The sequence below is a fragment of the Lissotriton vulgaris genome, chromosome 4_1 (assembly GCF_964263255.1).
Source record: "Lissotriton vulgaris chromosome 4_1, aLisVul1.2, whole genome shotgun sequence".
NCBI lineage: Eukaryota > Metazoa > Chordata > Amphibia > Caudata > Salamandridae > Lissotriton > Lissotriton vulgaris.
In genome coordinates this window covers 1,137,957,552-1,137,970,045 of record NC_141691.1, presented here as the reverse complement: position 1 = coordinate 1,137,970,045, position 12,494 = coordinate 1,137,957,552, and the positions used below count along the sequence as shown (strand labels likewise).

Below are 12,494 nucleotides of genomic sequence, written 5' to 3'. Positions count from 1 at the left end.
GGGTGCACCTACATGAGCAGGACACCCGTGTAATCCCCGGACTCCATTGTTCAGGCGTTGTAAGTGCATCAGCCATTGCGATACATGTTAATGTTAATGTTAAGCCGTACTTTTTTGAGCGCACGGCTACCCCAAAAGGGTGTCCCGGCGCTTTAGCAAAGAGGCCCAGAGAGACAAGAAACCAGAGGCATACACACTACAGTCGCAGTGGATTACTTAGTGAAGAGCAGAGTCTTCAACTCCTTCCTAAAAGCCAGGAGGTTGTTCGCTTTCCGAAGAGAAAGTGGGAGCTCGTTCCACAAACAAGCTGTCACGTGTTGGAAGGATCGGCCTCCCATCCGGACACGTTTGACCACAGGCACCTCCATTTTGGCCAAGTCCGCTGACCGCAGCGACCTCCGTGGCACATAGAAAGCAATACGCTTCCTAAGATAGTTGGGACCAATCGCATGCAGGGCTTTAAACGCCAGAGTGAGGAGTTTAAATCTGATTCTACCAGAGATTGGCAGCCAGTGCAACCTAGCTAGTAGCGCAGAGGCGCTGGCTCTCCTGGGCAGGCCATAGATGGCTCTGGCCGCCGAATTCTGGAAAATTTGCAGTCTGGATAAAAGATACTTAGGTAGGCCTGCAAAAAGCGCATTTGCATAGTCCAGGCGGGATCCCACAAGCGCCTGGACTACATTCCTACGATACTGCAATGAAAGCAGAGGGAGGAATTTCCTAAGCATCTTAAGGATGCCGAAGCATTTCCCTGATAATCCCAGAATGTGTGGACGGAAAGAAAGATCATCGTCAAACACCACTCCAAGATTTTTTACCTGAGAAGATGGTTTCTCTGGGGGGAACATGTCCTGGGGCCACCATGTCTTCCAACCCGGATCAGGGGCACAGCCGAAAAAGAGCAGCTCAGACTTGTCTGAGTTGCATTTCAGGCTGTGCCGCTGAAACCACGCAAAGACTGCACTCAGACAGTCTTTGATTCTGCCGCCGTTGAAGACCTCTCCCTTCCTGCAGGTGAACAGGAGCTGGGTGTCATCAGCGTATGAGAAGACCCGGCCCCCAAACGCCTCCGCTACCTCCGCTAGAGGGGCCATATATATGTTGAAGATGGTGGGGCTCAAGATAGAGCCTTGAGGCACCCCCACCTCCAGCGAAGGCATTTCAGCCGAGAACGGCGGAGCCCAGATCACCTGTCGGCGGTCGGCAAGAAAGGATTGAAACCAGTCCAACACCGTCCCTCGCAGACCAATCTCCCTGAGTCTTGAAAGGAGACCTGCGTGTGGGACGGTGTCGAACGCCGCCGACAGGTCCAACATGACTAACATAGCCTTTCCCCCGTGATCGAGCGTCTCCCTGATGGCGTCGGTAACCTCTACCAGAGCTGTCTCCGTGCTGTAGTTCGCACGAAAGCCAGACTGGGAGTCATGCAGCAGTTTGTTGTTCTCAATAAAGGTGGTCAGAGTATGCTGAACATGTTTCTCCAACACCTTCGCCAGAGCAGGGAGGAGGGAGATCGGTCTGTAGTTAGCCCACTGCAGGGGGTCGAGCAGAGGCTTCTTAATCAACGGCAGAATAAGTGCGTGTTTCCATTGTCGCGGAACCACCCCTGAGCTCAATGATAGATTAAGCAGGGGGTTCAGCAAGCTGTTCACAGCTGAGGCCACCCTGCCCAAGCATTTCGCCGGACAGGCATCCAGAGGCGAGCCAGATTGCAGCCGGGATAGCAGCTCGAGCGATGTTTCACAGGACAACTGGGGAAAGACAGATAGTAAGGGCCCGGATTCAGCTTGTAAGGGAGCTATATGGTTCGACTTACCCCCTGAAACAGCGTCAGACGTTCGAGGATCCACAGATGGGAAAGTGTCCTGAATCTTTAAGATTTTAGCCACAAAAAAGTCTGCAAGCTGTTTGATCCATTCTTCAGTATGTGAATGAACAGGGGTGCCTACGACAGGATTGACAAACTCCTTCACAATCCTAAAGAGTTCCCGGCTCGTATTATCGGCTTTGTCAATTCTCTGCTCGAGATAGTTCTTTTTAGCTGCAGCAATCTGTTTATGGTATGACTTTATAGCGTCGCGGAATTTCGTTTTCTCCACAAGGTCGTACTTGCGCCGCCAACGCCTTTCCAACTTTTTGCAGTCTTGTCGCATTATGCGTAGAGTGGAGGAAAACCAAGGAGCAGAATCAAGATGAGGGGCTGTTCTAGCTGACCTCAAAGGGGCAGCTCCTCGAATCTTGTCTGCATCCAGTTCTGGACCAGGATTAAGTCGGCTTCCAGAACCCCTGTCAGTTGACACGGGTATTGGCAGAGAGCATCAGAAAGCATATCTGCTGTCACTAGGTGGAAGGCTCTAGATTGCCGGGACCCATCCTTCAGAGCCCTTTGGCTAGGCTTAGACTCAAGTACTAAGGCAAAGTTTATAAGATAATGATCTGACCAAAGGACCGGGAGTGGGGGGGACACCTCAATAGGCATGGAGGAAAAGATCACATCTAATGTGTGGCCTTTCACATGAGTGGGGCTGTGAATAAAAGGGGCTAGCCCTAACATCGCCGTGATGTCTCGGAGTTTGGCGGCTTCAGCATCGGTTAGACAGTCCATGTGCAGATTTAAATCACCTAATAGCAAGCAATGCGCAGAACGCATGCATGGTACTGATAAAGCCGACTGTAGATCCTCAAAAAAGTACCTGATGGGTCCAGGGGGTCTGTAGAGGAGAATCCCTGTACAGGTCTGAGACGCCGATAGGCGGAGCGTAAAACCTAAGGCTTCACATCCAGCAATATTGTCCACCGTAAAGGAGGAGCAATCAAAGGCCTTGTCCACTATCAGGGCCACCCCGCCTCCTCTTCCCTCAGTTCTATCCTTCCTTAAGATGGAATAATTAGGCGGAATAGCACAGGCAATATCGGGTTCCGAACCCACTCCCAACCAAGTCTCAGTTAAGAATAAGCAAGAGGTCTTGGAGTGCGCGAGAAGATCCCATATGTCCGAGGTGTGGCGAGGAAGGGACCTAGTATTAAGCAACGCGCAATGACAATGCAAAGGAGGGGTAGATAGAACACGAATAGATGTTAACGTAGGGCGCCAGTTGCACACAGGGCACCCCTTGCCTAGTCGGCGACCGCCGGGGAAAAGAGACAGACAGTCAGAGCGAGGGGGGCGCAAAGCAAACAAGGTAGCAGCGCTATACGAAATCATCCTGGAACAGCTGGAAGTCAACCACTAGGCAGGCAGACAGCAGGGACCCAGTACCAGATGATAGAGCCAAGAGCCAGAGTCCGGCCTCGGCCGCCTCCGAGATGCGGACGAGCGCAGACGGGCAGGACTCTGGCACGACTCAGGCGCAGGGAAGGCGCTCCGCTGCGCGTTACCACTGCGCGCTACCAGCGAGCATTAAATAGCGTCGTCTCGGCGTCCCAGGTGACCTGGACGCTCAAAGATGGCGCTCGCGCTTCCTCCCAAACTAAGATGGCGCTGAACCCACAACCTCCCGGTAACCCGGACCCGCCAAACAGCGGTGGTGATTCCTGAATTACAGTGCAAGGTAGGGGCCAGAAACAGATTAAAAGCAGGGAAGAAGGCAAAAATTAAAAGTAACAAAAATCCGAAAAACGGGAAATGTTAAAAATTAACTGGGCAGAATAGCGCGCGACCAGCGCGAACAGCAGCGAGGCACCAGTGAAATTCTCGCCCTCAAGGATACTAAGGGCTGCATGGTCTGCTGCTCCTAATGTACCACGGACTCTGAAAGTCTCAGCAACACAGTTGGTGCTTCTACAACTACCTCGAGGCCTGCTTTGTCTTCTCAGCAAGTGTGTAGTCAGTATCCCTCATCGGAACTGCTGGAGCAGTACCCCTGTGCCACGCATCGGCTTGTCGTTGCTAAGGGTTGTTGCCTCTTCTCCAGAGATCTTTGGGTTCCAAGACGTTCCAGCCTCCAGCATCTTTTGCTACCAAAATCTTCGTCCTGACCGCATCCTCTGCACCAAGGGCCTGCATCACTGGTTAGCTGCTCAAGGTCCTCTTGAGCCTCCTGTGCCTATAGCCTGTGGGTTCTCTTGAGGGTCTTCTTTGCTTCCAGTGGGCTCCCCTGCTTGCTTGGGCCTGCTCTGACGTTCCAGCTTGTGGTGAGCCCCATGGCCCTTGCTGGTCCCAACACTGCACTTTTTTTGTCTGCCATGTTTGTTGCAGCTACCAAGGCTTGTTGGTGCCCCCGCCAGACACAAACGCCCTGGCTCTTGACATCCGACGTGGGAGAGCTCGTGAACGGCTCCTGGTCTTCCACAGCATCGCCTGGTCCGCACAGCTGCACCGTCAAGGGTCACCGTCAAACTCTCCTGTATCTTCCGACATCAGTGGGCATTCGTCTTCCGTGCCTCCTGGTCATTTCTGAGTGGCATAGAATCTGTAACCTCTGCTTTCAGGGACCTCTCTTCCTGAATCCACCATTGAATGCCACCGGACTCTTTCACTTTCTTCGCCAGCCGCTTCTTTTATCAAGTCCTCCATTGTGGTCTATGGAGGTTCCCGACGTCACTTCGCACATATACACCCAATTTCCTTGGTGTAGGTATTCTGGTTCCCGGGGTATCCCCAGGAGGGTGACTCTCCAATCTTCCATATTTCACTGGGTTTCTTCAGGGTCCTCTCAGAAACGTCCTTCTTGAAAACTGCAACCGAAACTTCCCTATTGACTTGTAAAGAGCACATGGTCGTGTTTCTACTCTGCATACAGCCTTCGTGGGGTTCCTGGGTACTTACATTGGGTGGTTCCTTTGGTCCCCGGCTCTTCTAAGTGTCCTGGGTCCAGTCTCAACTTTGATTGTGGGTCGCATTCCACTTTATTAGTATATGGTTTGGTCTCCCCCTGGAGACCACTTTGTATTTGTGCTACTCACTTGAGATTAAATGAGTTATAAGCTTGAATCAGTCTTAATGTTGCATAGGTTGTCATTAGCGGTAAATACAACACCACTAGATTAATGTTTGAGTAGGCACTGTACGACATTCAGAGGGTGTCTGAGAACCCCTGATGGTGGAGAACGTTCTTTAATGAACTGACGACTGCCATGGTCTCCATCCCAGATTTTCTCAACCAGCCAAGGACAGCTGTACATTCAATTGATATACAGATTGACGATCATCAATGACAGGGTTTTGGTTTAAGCCCACATCAGGATACATGTCTGATAAGTCTCTGAGGACACTCAAACGTAAGATGGAGATATCTGAATATTCCACTATGAATAACTTTCAAGTAGTATTAAGCCATTAGGCTGTAGTGCCTTAAGGAGCATGATGAGGTCTCACAGTGTAATATATCTTACGTAGCAAAAATAACTACATTTCTCATAAGACCTTTTGTTGTCAGTCTCTCTGTTCCTTCACCAAAAACAGTAATTGCACATCTCTGATGGTTACAGAGCTATATGCAGACAAACAGCTACTTGAAACTTAGGATTAAGGCAGAAGGAGTCAGCTACAGTGGATGAGTAGGGTATATGTTTCTAATAAGTAACAGCTGCAGCCTCAACCAAGCTTGATGGTACTCATTTTCAATTCTCCATTTTGGTAGGACACTGCAAAAGCGGAATCCCATCAGGACACAGAAGGGGTACAGGTAAGTCTCTCTTACTCATTTCAGATCCTTCTGCACAACTACAATCGTTCAGTCTCTGCCTGTTCACTCAGAGTTACAGACCCAGAGACAACCCTTCATTGACTTGTCCAAAGTTTTCAAATGGCTGGGCAGTAAAAAAGCAGTTCCAGCAAGAGAATAATCTTTGGGACAATTAGATCTTGTAATAACTGTTAAGCAATTTAAGAGAAATGGACTGCTAAGACCTTTGAAGGATAATGAGTTTCGGGGTTCAGAGTGCTACATATTATGAAAAGAGGATACATCCAGGGCCACTGAATTATACATCAGGAGAAGGAAAAATTATGCAGCAGGGCAGAAGAAATTCAGCAGCAAAAAAAGCAAAGTTATGCAGTATAAGTCGGCACTTTTTGTAATATTACTTTATTTCATCATCTTTAAACTTGGTAACACTGTATGGGTATTGGTTACATCTCATTAGTAGCAGTACTCGAGTACTGGCTCACATCGCTGGGACTGGCTCTGGAGCATTCTGAAAGGAGGCCTGGGCTGGGCAGGTACTGCACCTGATGCCACTGTGGAGGGGGTGATTTGGATGGTAACACCTCTATGAACAGTACAAGCCCCACCATTTTGTGCCTGAACGGTTGAACTTCAAAATGGCTAGCTAGCTGTATTGGTTAATAAAAGAAAGGACCACTCACCTCACACCACCACATAGGCAAAGACATAGGACTAATTGCTTTCAGCACGCTATCAAACAGAAACAAAGGACCATGCAGGCTGATCTGCCCCCATAGAAACAGATAGAGAACTATACCCAGGTAGTTTTGTTGCAGGGAAAGAGTGATAGGACTAATCTATTCCACCACTAAATAAGCAAGCAACCATCTTGGAACGACTGATACATTATGCAATTAAAACAGAGCGTGCTCATTGATCTCATCCCCGAACACTTTAACCCTCAAATTAAATGTTATTATTAACTATAATTAACCGCTAATATTTATGACTAAGGATCCCAGGGCATTCCCTAGATTGGGACATAGTAAGCCAAGTTAATCCCATCCTTACAAATAGCAAGGACCACCTACCACCACGGGACCCACTAATGGTAATGGAGTGAAGACCTATCCCAAGAAGTCATCATCTTGAACTAATCAGGGAGGCCTACGACTTCTCATACTCTCCAAATATATCTCCTCCCATACTACATTAGAGACTGAAGAGCCACCGGCAAAGTACAAAAGGCTTGAAGGCCATTGGTCAAAAGTAGCTGCTCTTTACAACGTGCTTTAGGAGTGTGGAATGGAACAACGCAGCCAAAGTCGCATTTTCTACCTCCGGAACTTTAATAATTGGATCAAGAGTATTCTCATTGGAGAGTTTATTGAAAAGGTGCGACAGAGGAAAAGAAGAGATATCACAGCTATGGGGGAGTTTGACTTTAGGCTTCCTCCTTTGACTATCACCTACCCAGCCGGACTTCGGGCTAACGCGCCTGCGTCTCTCCAGACCTTACCTTCCCCCTCCTCCTTGCCCCAACCCCCCCCCTCGCCGCTCCTACTCTTTCCAGCTTCTGCCTCTGCCCTCACATGCCCTTGCCCTTTGTCCCCACCCTATTTTTCTGTGAACCTCTTCTCTCGCCACTTGAGACTGATCTATTTTGTCTGATGCCCGATGGAGCTACCTGGTTTAGCTATAGGGGAGATGGGCCGTGGATTCCCTCCTTGGTCGTCACCTACCCAGTCGGTCTTTAGACAGACTTCTTTTCGTCTCTACGGTTGTCTCTTTCCTTTTCCTCACTCTCTCTCCTCTCCTCCCCTACCCCCCACTACTTTCTCTCTCCTCTCTCTCCTCCCCTAATGTATTGCTGACTGTTTTATTTAATGTTTACTTGTTGTTCTTTTTCTAGTATATTGTTGAACCACATTGTTGCACTTCCTTTCATCTCTCCTGTAGTCTCCTCCCGCATCCTCCCTCTATTTATGTCTCTCCTTTCCTCCTCTCTCAATGTATTGAGACCGAACCATTTTGTCTGATGCCCGATGGAGATACCTGGTTTAGCTATAGGGGAGATGGGCCGTGTATTTCCTCCTTGGTCGTCACTTACCCAGTCGGTCTTTAGACAGACTTCCTTTCGTCTCTACGGTTTTCTCTTCCCTTATCCGCACTTTCCCTCCTCCCCTACGCCCCACTACTTTCTCTCTCTTTTCTCTCCTCCCCTAATTGTTTTGCTGATTGTTTGATTTAATGTTTACTTGTTGATCTTCTAGTATATTGTTGAACCACATTGTTGCACTTCCTTTTGTCTCTCCTGTCGTCTCCTACCGCATCCTCCCTCTATTTATGTATCTCCCTCCCTCCTCTCTCAATGTTTTGAGACTGAACTATTTTGTCTGATGCCCGATGGAGCTACTCAGTTTAGCTATAGGGGAGATGGGTCGTGGATTCCCGCCTTGGTCGTCACGTACCCAGTCGGTCTTTAGGCAGACTTCTTTTTGTCTCTCCTTATTGTCTCTTCCCTAGCTCCTATCCTCTCTCCCGTGAATCTCTCCCCTTGCCTGCTACTCTGCCTACCCCCTGTCCTTTGTGCTCTTTGACTAAGCACTCCTTCTCCCCTTGTTGGGGAAAGATCCAATATTTATACTCTAGAGTCTCAGCGTACCCGCTGAGTGAGTCCACTGTGCCAAGGGAGCCACTCACACTTGAGGTATGGTATGGCACCCCTTGCCAAAGCACTCCCTCTCCCCTTTTTGGGAAGGATCCAGTATGTAGGCCTTGGAGTTCAGAGACCCCTCTGAGAGAGTCCACTGCGTAAAGGGAACCTCTCGCAATAGAGATAGGGAAGGGATACCACTTTCCCTGGGATCACAGTTTACTGGACTTTGGAAGTTGCCTTGACTCGTCTACCGGTTTGTGTCCCAGTCGCCTTTCCCCTCCTCTCCCCATGCTGTGTCTCTCACCCTCCCCTCCTCTTTCCCACCTTCATTATCTGTATACTTCCCCCTACTCCAACCCCCTCCCCTGAATCTCTCACCTTGCCTTCTTTTCCCCTTACGTATTTGTGCTTATTGTTTATCTCGACCCTACAAGTAACTATGTTGCCATGCTCTAAGAACTGTGTAACCTTTTGTATGGAATGGAACCTATAACTATGATCTGATGCTCATGTAAAGCGCTCAGATACCTCCGGGTCTAGCCAGCGCTATATAAAAACTTTTTAAATAAATAAATCAATCTAGCTTTGCAAAGGGACCTTCCACCGAGTAACAACACGTGTCACTGCATTTTTATTAACTTTTGAAACGTTTGTGCTAAAATTCTGCAGATTGTGCGGCAGATGATAGATTATGTGGAAAAGGCGGTAAATCTACAGGAATGCAACAAATCGCAGCACAATCACATAATTCCAGTGGTTTTGGATATATTTATCTGGAAATACAGGTGTCAATCTACACCCTTCTAGTTGCAAGCACTTGCACTTTATTTTAGGATAATCAAAGACTAAATGTCGAGACACATTTATTACTGCTATTCGATATTCACTTTCAGGATTTTAAAATAACATGGTTGCATGAAACACTTTATTGGAAAGGGCAACCTTACATGAGAACATAAAGCCTTCCTCTAGAAAAGCGCTACGCACTCGTAGTGACATTTGTGTTAACTATTTGCAAGATTGGGCAAAATGCAAGGAACAAAATACACCTAACAAGTTCACATTCTACTGTATTTCTCTTTCTAAAGATTCAAGAAAGGTTTAATAGTCAGTTCAGTGTAATGTACTTGTTCCGAAACTAAGGAAAAATTATTACAAATGAGTGGAAGAAAGATTACTACATTGAGACTGCTCTACAACACAGTGGGCCCTTTGTTTAAAATGGGACCGTGCACAATTCTGCATGATCATAATTAGTTACCTGGAAATATCCATGAAGGTCAGACAGCTTGGGAATGGATGAACATCTAGCCGCGCAAGTTCTAGGAAAGTAGAAAAAGAAGCAATTGTTAATCGTTAGGGATGTTGAGCAGTTTTACTAAATATGATTGAAATCAGAGACACTCCATAACAAAATCGTGCTTTGTGGAACAAGGAACGGCTGCAACAGCAAATGAAAAGGCTTTACTGTAGGGGTTTTACATCTGTTAGAGGTTCCTAAGAAATAAGGTAGGAAACATGCCCCCCCCCCACGCCCCCCCCTCCCCCCCCCACGCTTTAGAAAAGTTAGAACTACTGCAAGGCATCTTTAAAAAACGTATCAACTCTTCATTAAGCTAATCCAACTTTTGTTTAACTCTGAACCCTGCAAGTCTAAGAGATAAAAAGTGTTCTTTCCATAATAACTGGATATTGTCATGTTTGAACTAGACTAGTGATTAAGCTAAAAGGTAGTTTGCATTCCCAGTAAGATGCCTAGAGAGATTTCTCCCCAAAAATATTATGTAGGCGCATGGGTGTATGCAGCTAACAGATTTTGCTTACTCGCCGTAGGATAAAGGTGATCACTTTTGTAAAACAATAAAAACTCTTCTCATAGACTCCGTGCTCCTTTAACAATAAAAAAATTGGAACATATTTTACAGTTATATAGAACATTGTAGCATATAATCATGTTCTGCTCCTGCTAAAGCTCTAGACTGGCAGGGACATACATCTACTTATTGAGTAGCTCAGACGTAGGTTTTCCATCAATTCATAATCTTGCAATTTCAATATTCCCATCTGAATTAAAGAACTAGAGTAAGCATATGCAAAGAGAACAGCAGACCTACACAAGACCACAGTGGACAATTTGACATCTTTAAAGACATGTTTCAGTCTGTCTTTAAAAAGACTAAATATTGATGACGTGGTAACGGTGAGACAAAGTATACTGAAAATTTTGGGACAAGGTTTAAGAGGTTCAAGGTGGTAGAATTACTGCAAATTTGTCTTCGTCAAGATCACCACGACCTAAGTAAAGCACTCAGAATGGCATCCAACCTATCCTTTACTGGTGACACTTCACCTTGAACTCTGGCTGCCCTCATTACAAACACAATGTTAAGTCCTGTGTATAAAATGTACAGTTTCAATAAAGAGGGACGATATGAACAATTTTGCTGCTGAAAGTTGGAGGAACTTGAACCTAAGTGAATCAAGTCCCCATCAGCAGACCTATGGGAGGATGCCTAATCTATTTAATAAGTATGAATTAAGTACGAACCTTATTCTTTACTGTAAAATGAGCAGATTGTAGTAGCTAAGACATATCTGAAGGAGAAGCTGATCAAGTTTTCTTTCCATGCGCAAAGAGACTTTACAAAGAAAAGCGCTCCTTTATGTACTTTTTTTAAAATAAGGTTATTTGATGCAGTAAGAGAATTTGCTTAGGACTCCAAGTCCAATACTTTGCAGGGTTTCAATTTTGTTATTAGAATAGCTTATTTATGAGGAACCCGGTAATAAAGTGTGCTTAATTTTATTGCACTCAAAAAAGAATTACCTTGAACATGAATACTTCAATTATTGTCATATTTAATGTTGTAATTTTCAGTTTTTACTGACCTTTGTATCTGAACAATTAAAATGTTGCTATTTCCTTTTTTTTTTTTTTTTAATTTTTTTATTATTGCAGGAAGAACATCATCATTCAAAACAAAAAAATGATATACAATCTTTCATTTAACAGCTAAAACAGGGGATAAACCAATATAAAAATGCTTTTCAGAAAACCATAGTTAGAACAATAGATTTAACACTGGCCTGTAAACATGATTATAGTTCAAAGCAAACGAAGGTTCCCCAAATTTTTTCTTTCTTTTTCAAGGCATTCGGTCCTCTAAGTCTTGCTAAGGAAAGTTCCATAACATTAATTTCGTTTATCAAGCTCCACCATTCCATTACGCTTGGAGGATCTTTTAAGATCCAGGATCTGGCTATGACTAGCCTTGCACAAGCATATACAATTGTTAATAAATCCCTACATTGACCATGGTTGTCTTGAATATCAAGTAAGATCAGTTGTGGCGATATCGGCGGAGTATTAATTTTTTTCTTCAGCAGAGCATCAGTTATTCCTTTCCAAAATATAGATAGCTTCGGACATAAAACCAGCATATGTTCGATGCCAGCTGCATCCATATCGCATTTCGGACATTTAGTACGATCATTAGTCTGGTTACCACATGTCCAACTAGCTATTCTCTGTGGAGTATAGTATAGCTGGGTTACTGTTCGATATTGCTGGAGCCTTAAATTTGAGGATTGAACAACCCGGTTTATTTGACATAATGAGGCTGAGATCTGTTTAGGGTTAATGTTGACTCCTAGTCTAGTCGACCATTTAGCCGCTAGATTCCCACAGTCATCCCGTTTGTTTGCAGTCAGATAACCATAGCTTAGGCTTATAAGTGATTTAACTTTATCTGAATAGAGACATATTAAAGTGTCCGAGTGTGATACTTCTACAATCCTCATCTTACGAAGTAAAAAGTCTCTGATTTGAATATATTTAAAATACATGTCTTCATTTAATTGAAATATAAGCCTAAGTATGCCAAAATCTAACAAACCATTTGGGCCATAAAGGTCTCCCAGAGTAGTAATTCCATGCATAGCCCATATCTTCCCTACACCATCTGAAAAAATACCAGGTAGCCCAGGATTGCCCCACAATCTAAGCTCGGCATTATAGTAAGAAATTCTTTCTAAAGTCATAATTTGGTCCCAGATTTTCTTGATATGTCTCGCTGTCTTGAATTTAACTCTTTTGAAATAATTAGGATCGTGTGCACGAAATAAGAATTGGTTGCAGTCAGGTCCCAGCATGTAATGGTGGTAGAATAGGGAACTATCGTTTTTCAGCAAGCTTCGAATACGTAAAAAAAAAGTAGCAAAATAAT

At 45.3% G+C, this 12,494-nt stretch overlaps 1 protein-coding gene across 1 annotated transcript in view; it reads right to left on the bottom strand.

The window, feature by feature from the left end:
- The window catches only part of PHLPP1 (PH domain and leucine rich repeat protein phosphatase 1), a 479,370-nt gene that overhangs the window by 220,277 nt on the left and 246,599 nt on the right, over positions 1–12,494 (bottom strand). Inside the window, exon 7 of the mRNA XM_086965387.1 lies at positions 9,530–9,590. Coding sequence (XP_086821513.1) covers positions 9,530–9,590 — 61 coding nt within the window. The remainder of the gene's footprint in view (positions 1–9,529; positions 9,591–12,494) is intronic.